Source organism: Coregonus lavaretus (genome assembly GCF_964263955.1).
Source record: "Coregonus lavaretus genome assembly, chromosome: 28".
Taxonomy (NCBI): domain Eukaryota; kingdom Metazoa; phylum Chordata; class Actinopteri; order Salmoniformes; family Salmonidae; genus Coregonus; species Coregonus lavaretus.
This window is the reverse complement of record NC_140015.1, coordinates 31,186,755-31,202,559: the sequence shown is the minus strand read 5'-3', so window position 1 is coordinate 31,202,559 and position 15,805 is coordinate 31,186,755. Positions and strand designations below refer to the sequence as shown.

The following is a 15,805-nucleotide window of genomic DNA, read 5'->3' as shown; positions in this document are numbered from 1 at the left end:
CCAGCCCCGTTGCTCTTAAAAAAGATAACAAAATATTTGAAACTATATCTAATGACGTTCTAGGCCTCTGCCTTGCTCATTGAAACTTCACCATCAACATCCCCACTACTAAGTGCTTGTTTAGCCTGTGCATCTACTGCCTCGTTCCCCTCCACCCCCACACGGGCTGGAAACCAAGTAAATCTTATCTGTATACCCATCTGTTTAATTCTGCCATGGGTTTGTAGCACCTCATAAAGCAGGTCTTGTCTGCTATGTGAGCTAAAGGACTGGAGACTCATTAACACCACAAATGAATCAGAGCAAATAACTGTCTTGTTTGACTTCCTCCACCCACTGAAAGGTCAACAGTATGGCCATCAGCTCCACCGTATGTACAGCCAGATGATCTGTAATACGTTTCCTGACTTCCACCCCACATTCCTGCACTACAAATGCTGACCCAGTACATCCTGTCCTTGGATCTTTTGAACCATCTGAGTAAATGGCCACAAAATCCTGATAGTTTCCAGACATCTCTTAAACAAATCAGATGGATCAACACCCTCCCTATCTTTGTGTAGTCTCTCCAACACTTCTAGATCAACTACTGGAGGCAGGAGTAGCCATGGTGGATTTACAGGAATAACTACAGATGGACTAAACTCCCTTCCATACAGTCCCATCTCCTTCGCCTGGGTATTACCCACCCACCCAAAGCTTGTGTTCTGTCTTGAAAAATACATTCACTTTGTGGACACTTTTAAAAGTACTTTGGAAGAGTCTTAAAATGTCAAATGGGATGTTCTAACTGTAAAAAACAGGCTGACCAAATCCTTACTCAAGAGGTTTCACTTTTGGTTTCAAATAGTTGGTTTACAGTAGTTTATCCTTGTGGTATGCCATGCATAACTAAAAACATTAGTGAGATCCTCACAAAATACATCTTTCCTCCGATAAAAATAAACCAGGAGCAAAATGAAAACAAATTCATATCAATCTTTATTGTATTTAGAAATTCACGCATCAAATCTTTGAATACTTTTTTTTTTTAACCATTTACAACAGATGGAGAATGAGACAAGCTAAAACGTCATGCCTTTTCCAGCAGGAGAAATGTAGGCACACTACAGGACGGACTGAAATGGGGGGGAGGGGAAAAAGAGACATATAAAGTGCTTCTGTCAACAATTCTCTTTTAATAGAAAAAAAAAGGGTCAAAACAAAAAGGTGGGGGGGACGGGACAGGGGCAAATTCCATGGCTCAGAGGGGACGTGGTGGATCGTGTCGGACAGAGAGGGAGTGAACAGTGGGACTGTGAGGTGAGGAAGGGGAAAATGGGGGCAATTCTTTCAAAAATAAAAAGTTCCAACGAAAGCCGACTTCAACCCAGGATGAGGCTGGACTTGCCCCCTGGGGGGTTTCTTCGGCCGGAGGGGGCGGCTGCGTTGGCAGCTCCCGAGGGGGAGGAGGGCTGTGGTGCCTCCTCCTTCTGCTCCTTCTCTTCTGGTTCCTCAGGGCAGTCTACTTTACCACACAACAGAGGAGACAATGTCAGGGTCTTCACTACCTGGCCCACTGATCAGATCCATATGATACACGACTGAGGATGCGTTTACACAGGCAGCCCAACTGATCTTTGGCCCAATTATTGGCAAAAGAGCTGATCTGATTGCTCAAAAGACCATTTAGTAGTAAAAAAATAAAATCAGTATTGTGCTGCCTGTGTAAAAACAGCCTATGATCTAGCCATGCTAGAACGGAGAGAGGCACAGCACTTACTACAAACACTATTATATACTGAACAAACATAAATGCTACAATTTCAAAGAATTTACTGAGTTACAGTTCATATGACCCGAATCAGCCAATTGAAATAAATCAATTAGGCCCTAATCCATGGATCTAACGACTGGGAATACAGATATGCATCTGTTGGTCACAGATATGTTAAAATAAATAGGCCTTGGGATTTCGTCACGGTATATCTAAGCTTTCAAATTACCATAGATAAAATGCAATTGTGTTCATTGTCCTTAGCTTATGTCTGCCCATACCATAACCTCGCCGCCACAAATGGGGCACTCTGTTCACAACGTTGACATCAGCAAACTGCTCGCCCACACGACACCATACACGTGCTCAGCGGTTGTGAGGCCGGTTAGACAATCTGCTAAGTTCTCTAAAACAACGTTGGAGGATGCTTATGTGATAGATTAATTTATATTTTAAGAATAATGACTAAAGGATTTCACCCCAAATACAGTATAAATGTGTGAGGTGTTAGAGTTATAATGTAGTGTGAACCTGTTGAAAGCATTCCAGGGTGAAGGGGACTAAGAAACTGTTTAAAGGTGGGCAGAGCAAAGTGCCTTTATGTGTCAAGGGATATAAAAGCTGTATGTATGTTTTTTGGGCGCCAGAGCTCTCCATGAATAAAAATACAGATCATTCTTGCTGGTTGCGGACCTTTGTTTAATTCATGATTAAACCAGAGAATTTACACCCTCTGGGAATTATTCAGAGCATTAAGTTTGATTAATTAGAGATATAAATTCTCGTGACAAATGGTCCTTCGAGCGGAACTTAAAATACGTTTTTATCGTTCTGAGGACACCGAAAACCGTGCACGTGCGGATGATAGCATCCGTATAGAATAGACCTGGCCTTCGACGTTAAGGTTATAAACAGGCCGGTGATGAATCTTATGAACGATAAAGACAATAACGAGTTTGAAAAAGCATTTAAATCTGAACTGCAAGGAGAAGGTCAGTAATTTTTATTCATGGTTTTTGGTGTACCGTATTTTCCGCACTATAAGGCGAACCGGATTATAAGGCGCACCTTCAATGAATGGCCTATTTTAGAACTGTTTTCATATATAGGGCGCACTGGATTATAAAACGCATAGAATAGAAGATACTGCAGTCAAACGTTTGACTGGGGTTGCGTTATGCATCCACTAGATGGAGCTGTGCTAAAGGGAATGTCAACAAAACAGTCAGATATAGTCAAACTTTATTAAGCGTTCTGACAACTCCGTTCACTCCCATGGTAACGTTGTTCAAACGTTAATGTGCATATTAACAATATCTCCCAGCCTTGCTCACTCTTCTCCCAAACGTGGAGGGGAACTTTTCCCTGATTCAGTAAACACGTAGTAAAAGAAACAGTCTGATACCACTAAATCAAACGTTAGTGCATAACTCAACATTGTTCAGTTACGTATAACACGTAAAGGTCACTTTTTCAGTTCATTCCCCATCCACGAATCCCTCGAATTCTTCTTCTTCAGTGTCCAATTGAACAGTTGGGCGACTACGGCATCCAACCTGCCCGGCTCCCTCTCGTCATTATCCGAGTCAGTGTCGCTGCTGTTGCCTGGCAGTTCAGAGATTATTCCTGCCTTCGTGAAAAGCTTGGACCACAGTTGAGACTGATATATCAGCCCAGGCATCCACGATCCATTGGCAGATAGTGGCGTAAGTCGCCCGGCGCTGTCTCCCCGTCTTGGTGAACGTGTGTTCGCCTTCTGTCATCCACTGCTCCCACGCAGCTCGCAGTATAGCTTTGAACGCCCTGTTGACACCAATATCTAGCGGCTGGAGTTCTTTAGTTAATCCACCCGGAATGACGGCAAACTCCGAATTAGTTTGGTTCACTTGTTTTTTGACAGCATCGGTGATATGGGCGCGCATGGAGTCGGTAGCCGTAATGCTGCAAGCGGTGCGGCTTTGTAGTTTACCAGTCGTACTGAAACATTTCATTATTATTAAATTGTTTTTATTGTTTTTTCATACTGAAACATTTTGACAGAGCGCCTTGAGCGCCGTGTACAACCAGTATGGATCAACCAATTAACCAATTGATCCATATATAAGGCGCTCTGGATTATAAGGCTCACTGTCGTTTTTTGAGAAAATTTAAAGGCTTTTAAGTGCGCCTTATAGTGCGGAAAATACGGTAATTATTTGAACTTGTATGAGAATAGTAATTATTGTGGAGGGCAGAGAATAGTTACCAAAATCTCATAAGAAAATTAAAAAGGGAGGAAGGGGGTCTGAAATGACTCAAGGTGAATGGCCATCACCAAAATAAACTAGTTAATATTGAGATTGTACGGGGTAGTGTTTACAATATAAACAGGAAGGGAGATAATTAGTGTAATTGTTTCAAGGAAGGGACTAAAATAGGTCGCGTGAGAAAAAAAATTGTTGTCTCATCCGTTTCATGAAACTGGTGTTTTAAAAAAAACACTGGGTTACGGGTTGGATAATTTAAATGGTTAATTACAAAAGCAGATCATAAACATTGGCTCAAGAGTCGCACCAAATAATACGTCCCAGGAAAATGATTCTGGATTGAATTATTACTAAAATTTATATTACTGAATTTCATATTTTTCCACCATGGGAAATAAATATTATAAAGAGGTCCGAGAATTAACGGGGGATGAAAGATATATGTTAGGAAGAGATCGAAGAAATATGTTTTATGGATCCATTTGGGAGAAGAGGTATGGATTTATTGGGCATCTCGATGTGGAGAAATTAGAGGCTAAACTGTGGAACGGATTTGAAGAAACAGCGAGGGGAGGGGCTAGACACAGCGAGAGTATGGCTTTTGGAGAGTCAGGAAAGACTAGAAAATTTTGCTAGAGAGTGTAAGGCCCCGTGTAAATACTGTAACAAAACAGGTCATAACCATCGCGACTGCAGAGCTAAGGGAAAGGGCAATGGCCGTTTTTTTTTTGGTTCCACAGGTAAAATGTTTGAAGAAGTAATTTGTGTCGATTAAGAATTGGCTAAAAACACCACAAAGCGATTATTTGAGAGGTACCTATACATTTCTAACGATATATACGTATGAACTTTCTCACCCAAACGTAGACGTACGTCATGGGTGAGAAAGTAGAGAATATTCACATTTGCATTTTGTGTCATTTAGCAGACGCTCTTGTCCAGAGCGATTTGCAGGAGCAATTGAGGGAGAGACAGTACATAGTTAAGATGATAGGAATATCATTAAATGTATGCTTATCAACAATATCAAGTATTTGTTTTATTAATTAGGGCCAAATCAGAGAGAACAGTTCAAGAAATTGAATAGCGAACTGAAATGGCGATAGAGCTGTGAAAATTGAGTTGAGGACAAAGGAGAATAATTTGTGGCTCTGGTTAGCGGGAAAAAATTATTTAGACAGTCCAGCGAGTTAGATTGAGCTGTAAGATTTCAAGTAGAGGTCTAAATACATGACTGGAAGGAAGTGCTTTGATAAATTCAAATGGTTATTACTTTACTGTATAGGTTGGGTAACACCAGTGGTGTATAAAAATAAGTGGTGAATTCTAAAACGATAATTTGGATTCGTTATGTGAACAATGGGATATCATTTTTACTATTAGGATGATGGATTGAATAAACATTGGTTATAAGTATGAAGTTATTAAACAATAGGTTTATATTTTAAAAACATCAATGCAACAGGTTGCAATGATTAAAGTAATAGTAAATTGGGAATATAAAGGTAAAAATTATGAATAACGAGTATGACTAAACTGAAACGTTTGATGTTTGACATAGCATAATACTGGTTTTAAATAATTAAGTTGAAGCAATTTGGTTTATTATTTAATTTAACGTTTGATGTTTGACCGTGCAAAATACTGGTTAAATAATTAGACTGAAATAATTTGGTTTATCGTTGAAATATAAATATGCACCGAATTTAACTAATTAGGTGGGAATAATTTGATTTAAATAAATAGACTAACGTACTTTAAATAACGGAAGAATATTACGTTAAAACGAAAAACAGACAAAACCTGCTCTGAGTGGAAACAGGAGGGAGAACCGCGTAGGGGTAAATTTAAAGAAGCAGTGAGAGAGAGAGTAGGAGGGGGCCAGTACCCACTGATAGCCTTACCTAATCTATTGGCGGGGAATGAAAGGGGCCCCAGCAACCTTAGATGTATACAGTAATAATAATATGCCATGTAGCAGACAGGCCATGAACACAGAGGACGTGGCCAGAGCGGTAGAAGGAATGACCCACCCCAAAACAGGAATAGTAAGGTTTGGGCTGCCGTTAGAGGGCAATGGGTTTCAGGGGATGCCCAGAGGACACTTTTGCCATGTGCCGATCACGGAGAGTATGTTGGGAAAATAACTGAATTGTGTAATAGCCTCAGAGAGACATGCGATCCATCATGAGCAGAATAACAGACAGGACAGAGCCAAGAAAGAGCAGAAAGGAGCAGAGTACCTAATGGCCACTCTTGGGGAAATAGCGGGTAAAGGCAGGGAAAAGTGAAGGCTACAGCGGGGGAGGTCGATGCTTCAACTGTAACAAAGGAGGGCATTTCGCCAGAGAGTGTGAGGCCCCATGCAGATACTGTGGTAAGACAGGCCATAACTATTTTCAATGTAGACCCAGGGGAGGAGGAAAGAAAGAAAAGATTTCCCAGCTTTGAGCGTGAGGAAGAGGAAGATAAGGCGTGACTAGTCCTTGAGGGAGAAAGAGTAGAACCCTTTGATCCAAATTGTGAGGTGTTTGAATTGGCTACTATTGACTTAGCACTTCAACAGGAACAATAGAAGGGGAGACAGATTTTCCTATGGTGTTGGTAAAATAATTGATAATGGATAATTTGAGATGAGATCACATGGAGCAGATTTAGGGGTTCAATAATCATTGAGATGAGTTATGAGGAATTAGATTTATACAAACGATTATTGAGGAGTTAGGACTGGGGATATCTGTATCATGTTTTGTGTGTACTTACCATCTTTAGATTACTGATGGTAATTGAAGGTTGACAAAATGTATAACCAGGAGAAAGAGATTAGCTTATCTCATTGGAATGTTGCCCAGGGCTAGGGGGAGCAGTAGTGAAGTTAAGCAGTATTTAGGTCGTAAAGGGGAGCTACCAAATTAAGTGGGGCCTGGCTATCTTTGATTGTTGTTTTTCAATTGGGTTTTTCAAATAAAAAACAACACACCTAGTATGATGTTTATAAAGGGTTGTTATGTTGAATTTAGGGGATTTTCAACAGTTCATAGGTGGTGTTTACTATGCTGTGGGATGGAACGGTTTGTTGGGTGATTTCAATGGCCTCTGGGCTCTGTTTTGACTTTCTGGTGTTGATTGGTCATCCACACGGGTGGTTCTGGGGGCATGAGAGGAGGACTTTGGGATGGTTTATTTTATCAAATTGAGGGTAATTTATAGTGCTGTGAAAAGTGTGAAGAAGATTATAATTTGGTAATAATAGGATTTGAAACATTAAAATAACAGAAGAGGGAGAGAGCATTCCCTGAATGAAAGATACCTGTTGCTAGTCAATTGTACTACTCTTGGATTACTTTTACGGGATAGAAGTTAGTTGAGATGTTATCAAATGTTGTCATTTACATTTCATTTTTGTTATGTTTTAATAAACAAGTTGGTATTTGAAACTAAATTAATGCAATGAGCTGCAGTAATCAGAGGAAGGCACAATGTAATGCGAAACAGCTATTGCCTAGTTCATTGATTTAGTAATAAGATCAGGAAGATAGTAATAATAGGAAGCTGGATAGGATAATTTAAGATAGGGACTAGCTGTCCAGAAATAGATGAAGAATGATGAGCTTTTGGGGAATGATAGACTGCTGTAAAGCTTGGGTACTCCATTATGTACTGCATGCTGGTAAATTAAGTGATCTTATCTATGGGAAGGCAATGAAAGCCCATGGTCAAATCATTTGGATCTCTGAGGAGGAAGAACAATTTATGAAGAGAAAAAAGTTACTCACTTCCCAAACAGTCTTAGCCTTTTCTACATATAACAGGGATTTTACCCAAATGGTAGAGAGTAAAGAGGGATATATGACATTGGTCGTGATTTAAAGATGGTGATGAGGGAGTTTCTTTTTAGTGGGCTATTAGATATAACTGGGTTAATCACGAACATAGAGTTTTTTTTATTCTTTGTTGCTAGGCAGAAGACTTAGGTGACCTAGGGTCGAAGTGCTTGCTCTTACTTCAATCCATGGCTGTCTTTTGTCTCTCTTCAAACATTGTGAAGGGAGCGGCACCAGGGTTGAGCAGAGTTCAGGCTAAAACCTGTCCCTCCTTTGCTATCTTCTTGATTGATTACAGCATGAAGGGGGGTTTGTGTTAGGTTTGAAAGATTTAAGTATGGACCTGTCATGTCCAACCATCAGTCTTCAGGTCAAGCCCGGGAGAGCCGGGGTAGAACAGAGTTTGAACTAAACATGAGTGTTTTTACAAGATTGATTGATTGGATTACTATTGATTCTGAACTGAATGAAAGTCGAATTTAGCCGCCATAAAAGACAAAGGAAGTGGGAGGAGCAATAAAGAAGCAAGGGACAGTCTCAAAAATAAATAAGGGATGGCAATTGGATGATAAATTACCAATATTACCTACAGTGGGGGAAAAAAGTATTTAGTCAGCCACCAATTGTGCAAGTTCTCCCACTTAAAAAGATGAGAGGCCTGTAATTTTCATCATAGGTACACGTCAACTATGACAGACAATGACATCCAAAAAACACCATACCTACTGTGAAGCATTGATTAAAACAAACTAGGTCAAACTAAATCTGTCAGCCAACCATCTGAGGGACCAACTCCGCTATTAGGTTGTTGTAGAATGACACTCCACCAGAAAATTATTCTGCATTAACACACATTAGTATAATCGTAATGCTGTCTAACACTTGTGTTAATGAGTCAGTAGGTGGACTTATTGACTGATAGTAAGTCAGGCTTTCAGAATACAGTTTTATTTTTTTAAGGAGAGTGGGTTTCCACTCCTTTTCGTATTTTTTGTGATTTAATGTGAGAGACAGGAGTGAATGGAAGGGAAAGACAGTATTGAGTAAAGAGGTAGACCTGTGATTCGATCCCAGCTAGCTAGTGGGCCATACAGTAAGTTCTGGAAGGCGACAGCATTACCGGACAGACCAACCCCAGCCTGTCCAGTAAATATAAAAAAACAGACTTGTTTTCCTGTAGAGAGATGAGCCCTGCTGATGGGGGTTCTTAAAATGCAAACATCACAAAACTGTTGTGAAAAAGATGAGATGCCACAGTGACCACAGAAGCAGAACTGTTAGTCTTATGTAGACTATCATTACAGGAACAACATGATCAGTACAGGAACTAAAGCATGCAAAAGTATTAAAATTAAATAGTAGTAAAAGTTGCCTGGCGCCTGGAAAATAGGTGTAGGCCCAATGCCATCAAATATGTAAACAAAAATATACTGTAAATGTAAACAAAAATATACAATTGAGAATCATTTCAACATTTAAAAGTGGTAAAAATATATATTGTCAATCTATACAGCAAAATAGAATGTACGGCGAAAAATATTGAAATTCCATGCACAAGTTAAATTGTGGTGGTAATTACAAGACTCAAGTTCTACCTGCTGCATCAGGGTCAAGGACCATAAAAAGCATTCTCCTGGCCTCTGTATGAACAACCATTTACAGTGTGTGATGTCAGTCACATACAATGCTGTGTATACTTAAGTAGCTACAGTATATAGGTAGCTTGCCTTGAGGTTGAATGACTGACATAAGTGTACATCAATGATGCAAGCCCTTGCTACTAAACACTTCCTGAGAAGATATCTTTCAAGGTCCTTCGTTGATATCATGTATTACAGTATGTTGACATCATTGTCTCCTAGTCAGCTGACATGGGCCTCCGTTTGGACCCAAAGTAAAGATGGCTGCCGTGCAACATCAGTAACAACCTGTCTGAGGGTGGTGCCCAAAGTAAAGATGGCTGCCATGCAACATCACTAATAACCCATCTAAGGGTGGTGCGCACGTCTGATGGTGGTGAGCATTTCTTCATAGACGTCGCTAGTCCTGACCTGTGTTGGTCTCATCGTTGAACGCCATGCCTTTAACTGGAAAGACAAGAGATATTGGTCAGATATGGTACTATTAGTAGGCTATATTATTAACAACAGACTTCTTTTTTTTTCCCAACATTTAGCTGACACTCTTATCCAGAGAAACTTACAGGAGCAATTAGGGTTAAGTGCCTTGCTCAAGGGCACAGCAACACATTTTTCACCTAGTCGGCTCAGGGATTCAAACCAGCGAACTTTCAGTTACTAGCCCAACGCTCTTAACCGCTAGGCTACCTGCCGCCAGTGTCTTTAGAAGGGGGAGGGATCAGAAGTGCTCTTGTGTTTCAGTAAATATATTTTGTATTGAATTGAAATTAATTGAACATACATTAACACAGTGCAAATGTCAAAAATGTACATATATACATACACACACACACACTTGAGTAAGATGAGATGGAATATGCGGGGGCAGAATTTACGCAAGACCCCAGAAGCAGTTCGTTCAGTGGTAGTGTTTGATTATAACACAACTCATGAAATACGATCAGTGTAGATCAAATCAAACACTACCACTGAACATGTCTAGTACAAGGAGATATTTCCTGTCAAATACATTGGGGGAAAAAAGTATTTAGTCAGCCACCAATTGTGCAAGTTCTCCCACTTAAAAAGATGAGAGAGGCCTGTAATTTTCATCATAGGTACACGTCAACTATGACAGACAAATTGAGGAAAAGAAATCCAGAAAATCACATTGTAGGATTTTTTATGAATTTATTTGCAAATTATGGTAGAAAATAAGTATTTGGTCACCTACAAACAAGCAAGATTTCTGGCTCTCACAGACCTGTAACTTCTTATTTAAGAGGCTCCTCTGTCCTCCACTCGTTACCTGTATTAATGGGACCTGTTTGAACTTGTTATCAGTATAAAAGACACCTGTCCACAACCTCAAACAGTCACACTCCAAACTCCACTATGGCCAAGACCAAAGAGCTGTCAAAGGACACCAGAAAAAAATAGTAGACCTGCACCAGGCTGGGAAGACTGAATCTGCAATAGGTAAGCAGCTTGGTTTGAAGAAATCAACTGTGGGAGCAATTATTAGGAAATGGAAGACATACAAGACCACTGATAATCTCCCTCGATCTGGGGCTCCACGCAAGATCTCACCCCGTGGGGTCAAAATGATCACAAGAACGGTGAGCAAAAATCCCAGAACCACACGGGGGGACCTAGTGAATGACCTGCAGAGAACTGGGACCAAAGTAACAAAGCCTACCATCAGTAACACACTACGCCGCCAGGGACTCAAATCCTGCAGTGCCAGACGTGTCCCCCTGCTTAAGCCAGTACATGTCCAGGCCCGTCTGAAGTTTGCTAGAGTGCATTTGGATGATCCAGAAGAGGATTGGGAGAATGTCATATGGTCAGATGAAACCAAAATATAACTTTTTGGTAAAAACTCAACTCGTCGTGATTGGAGGACAAAGAATGCTGAGTTGCATCCAAAGAACACCATACCTACTGTGAAGCATGGGGGTGGAAACATCATGCTTTGGGGCTGTTTTTCTGCAAAGGGACCAGGACGACTGATCCGTGTAAAGGAAAGAATGAATGGGGCCATGTATCGTGAGATTTTGAGTGAAAATCTCCTTCCATCAGCAAGGGCATTGAAGATGAAACGTGGCTGGGTCTTTCAGCATGACAATGATCCCAAACACACCGCCCGGGCAACGAAGGAGTGGCTTCGTAAGAAGCATTTCAAGGTCCTGGAGTGGCCTAGCCAGTCTCCAGATCTCAACCCCATAGAAAATCTTTGGAGGGAGTTGAAAGTCCGTGTTGCCCAGCGACAGCCCCAAAACATCACTGCTCTAGAGGAGATCTGCATGGAGGAATGGGCCAAAATACCAGCAACAGTGTGTGAAAACCTTGTGAAGACTTACAGAAAACGTTTGACCTGTGTCCTTGCCAACAAAGGGTGTATAACAAAGTATTGAGAAACTTTTGTTATTGACCAAATACTTATTTTCCACCATCATTTGCAAATAAATTCATTAAAAATCCTACAATGTGATTTTCTGGAAAAAAAAGTCTCATTTTGTCTGTCATAGTTGACGTGTACCTATGATGAAAATTACAGGCCTCTCTCATCTTTTTAAGTGGGAGAACTTGCACAATTGGTGGCTGACTAAATACTTTTTTCCCCCACTGTATGTTGTTGCAGTACTGATAATAGAACTTCCCCAATAGATTCCATCAGGTCTACATATATGAGTCAAAGCAAAAGGCTGAAGTTAAAAACTGTGCATTTCCCTACCAAAGACAGTCAGTAGAGACAGTGCTGATGTGGCAATCTTGCCACCCGACACACACACACACAAGCACGAATGAGCACACACACACGTACGCACGCACGCACATGAAAAAATACTATAGTATACTATGATATAAATACTGTAGTATTCACTGTAGTGTTTTTGCTGACTTTAATGTAGTATTCACTGTAGTGTTTTTGTGGACTAAAGTAGTATTTACTGTAGTATACTGTAGTATATACAGTTAACTATAGTATAAATACTGTAATAAATTAACTGTATTATTTACTATAGTATTTAATGTAGTTTTTCCCGGTTTGTATACTGTAGTATACACTGTAGTATTTACTGCAGTGTTTTTGCAGATTGTATACTGTAGTATTTACTGTAGTGTTTTAGTTTTATTATCTTTGACATAGAAGTGGAGTCTTTTTCCTTGAGGAAACCTACTGGAGAAATACTAAAAGAGAAAATGTTCCATAACCTGTAGGTAGGTAGGACTGGGGTCTGAACAGATAGTTCAGAGCTTCTGTTCTTTTCTATAACCTGGCACAAATTGGGATATGGGGGAGGGGAATGGGCAGGGTATATGCAAATGAAATACTGGAGTATTTACTATCGTTAAAGTCTAGCGTTTTTGCAGATGTAATGTTTTTGCAGACAATACTGTAGTATTTACTAAAGTTGTTTTTTTTTGCGGATAATGCTGCAGTATCTACTACAGTATTCTACAGTCTACTACAACATGATATAGTAAGTACTGTACATGGTCGAGGGATACTACAGTGTATAGTATTGTACAGTATACTACATAATTCTATAGTAAGTACTGTAGTATTCTATAGTAAACTGTAGTATTTTTTCATGTGGGCACACACACACACACACACTTTACTGTAGTACTTACCCTGGGGATGACCCAGATGAAGAGGATGACCAGACTCAGGAGAAGCACAGAGCCAGCAGTGACAGCTGAGACCAGGACCAGATACCTGGGAATGCCTAGCCCTGAGGACGCACCATTCTGGTCATCTGTGGTACAGCAACACACCAGAGTAGAACACATTTTTTAATGCAGTTCAGTACATATTATTTAAAATATCCCCAGGGGCAATTCATGTTATAACAGAGATGTTGAAGAATACCATACAACTCAACAAATTGACCAATCTAAACTTCCTATGTTATTTATTGTGTTGTTTTTTAAATTTATTTTCTTATTAGTTATAATATTTTGATATTGAATACTGCACTGTAGGGTAGGGCTTGCAGATTAAGCATTTCACTGTACTTGTGCATGTGACCCAAAAAACATGAACTTGAACATTGAAGGGAATAGTAAGTGCCAAATGGAGGGTTAGGGAGCGAATCAGGACTGGCTGAGACACTCACCATTCACCACCAGCAAAATAGCTCCTTCCCCCTCAGTCTGGGATTTCATAGAAACACGGTACAAACACCAGTAGACCCCAGAGTCTTCTATGGTCAGGTTTGTGATGGTGATGTCCATTTTGTTGAGTCCTCCGTTAGTCGTCAATCTGGTTTGGAACCTTTTATTGATGGTGATTTTTCCTGTTTCCTGGTAAAAGTAGAAGACTTGTATCTCTTTTGTCAGGCGCATAAACACACTCAGGTTTTCTTGGTCTTGTAGAGAGGTGCTGCAGTGGATGGTCATGGTGTCTCCCTTCTGCTTTCGGACCAGTAGTCCATTGTTCCCTTTTATGAGCAGATGGGAGAATGGAAGAAACACACACACCATATGTGTCACATGTTTGTTCTTTAAGGATAAACCAATACCAATCAGTCAGTTAAGGAGATTTTCACTACCCTAAACTAGTTTCACAGAAGGCTGGGTCTATTTTTGGAAATGTATTATGAATACAAGGAGCCATCTACTACTCTACTCTCATTTGAATATTGCACTTGAAAAGTAAATGACTTGAAAACAGCCTCTTGTATTGTACCTCTATGATATTGCAACTCTAGATTACAGTGGACTCTAGATTGCAGTGGACTCTAGATTGCAGTGGACTCTAGATTGCAGTGGACTCTAGATTGCAGTTGACTCCTGAAAAATGCAATAGCTTGGGACTGTCGTGCCAGAGCATGCAGTTATCAGGAGCAAGCTATTAACAATCATGTAATTGAAATGAGACTGGAAAACTGTATTGTACTTAAAGAATTCGCACTTATTCAAAGTGCACTTATCAGGAGTCGATTGTACATAATATATTTTAAATGTAAAACTGACTAGATGAAATGTTAAATAAAAAACCACCCCTTTCCATGAACTCAAAAAGATGTCCACCTCCCAATAGAAAACGAAAATAAACACCACTCACCTTTCCCAGCCAGGGTGCTGCAAAGGAGACAGAGGAAGATTGCACAACACAGAAAAGCAGACATTGTGCTAAAACAACATGAGCTTCACATCACAACTAAACTGAGCCTTCAAATAACAGGAAATATATGTCTATACCACAGTGGTGTCTGCTCTAGAACCTCTCCACCAATAGGAACACGAGGTACAGTGGGGAAAAAAAGTATTTAGTCAGCCACCAATTGTGCAAGTTCTCCCACTTAAAAAGATGAGAGAGGCCTGTAATTTTCATCATAGGTACACGTCAACTATGACAGACAAAATGAGAAAAAAAAATCCAGAAAATCACATTGTAGGATTTTTAATGAATTTATTGGCATATGATGGTGGAAAATAAGTATTTGGTCAATAACAAAAGTTTCTCAATACTTTGTTATATACCCTTTGTGTCACGATCGCTTAAGGAGGGAGACCAAGGCGCAGCGTTGCGGGTGAACATATTTATATTTATTGTCTAGATCACACGATCAAAACAAAGAACGAAACGTGAAGTCCTTCGATACACAACCAAAAGGAACAAGAAACCACAAAACACAAAGTGCAAGACAAACAGTTAAATATGGCTCCCAATCAGAGACACCCAGCTGACACTCGTTGCCTCTGATTGGGAGTCACTCAGACCAACATAGAAAATTAAACATAGACTTACACACCCTGGCTCAACATAACATAGTCCCCAGAGCCAGGGCGTGACACTTTGTTGGCAATGACACAGGTCAAACGTTTTCTGTAAGTCTTCACAAGGTTTTCACACACTGTTGCTGGTATTTTGGCCCATTCCTCCATGCAGATCTCCTCTAGAGCAGTGATGTTTTGGGGCTGTCGCTGGGCAACACAGACTTTCAACTCCCTCCAAAGATTTTCTATGGGGTTGAGATCTGGAGACTGGCTAGGCCACTCCAGGACCTTGAAATGCTTCTTACGAAGCCACTCCTTCGTTGCCCGGGCGGTGTGTTTGGGATCATTGTCATGCTGAAAGACCCAGCCACGTTTCATCTTCAATGCCCTTGCTGATGGAAGGAGGGTTTCACTCAAAATCTCACGATACATGGCCCCATTCATTCTTTCCTTTACACGGATCAGTCGTCCTGGTCCCTTTGCAGAAAAACAGCCCCAAAGCATGATGTTTCCAACCCCATGCTTCACAGTAGGTATGGTGTTCTTTGGATGCACTCAGCATTCTTTGTCCTCCAAACATGATGAGTTGAGTTTTTACCAAAAAGTTATATTTTGGTTTCATCTGAC

At 40.3% G+C, this 15,805-nt stretch overlaps 2 protein-coding genes across 2 annotated transcripts in view; both read right to left on the bottom strand.

The window, feature by feature from the left end:
* Positions 1–958: 958 nt before the first annotated feature.
* Positions 959–15,805, bottom strand: part of LOC311104554 (jupiter microtubule associated homolog 1-like) — a 62,633-nt gene continuing 47,786 nt past the window's right edge. The window contains exon 5 of the mRNA XM_084146423.1: positions 959–1,507. Within this exon, the coding sequence (XP_084002549.1) occupies positions 1,365–1,507 (143 nt within the window). The 3' untranslated portion in view covers positions 959–1,364. The remainder of the gene's footprint in view (positions 1,508–15,805) is intronic.
* On the bottom strand, positions 8,762–14,599 carry LOC311103779 (uncharacterized protein). The gene is made up of 4 exons (XM_084145432.1): positions 14,523–14,599; positions 13,573–13,896; positions 13,088–13,212; positions 8,762–9,913 (listed from the first exon to the last, which is right to left on the bottom strand). The coding sequence occupies exons 1-4, from the start codon at positions 14,584–14,586 to the stop codon at positions 9,815–9,817; spliced, it is 612 nt and encodes a 203-aa protein (XP_084001558.1). The 5' UTR covers positions 14,587–14,599; the 3' UTR covers positions 8,762–9,814.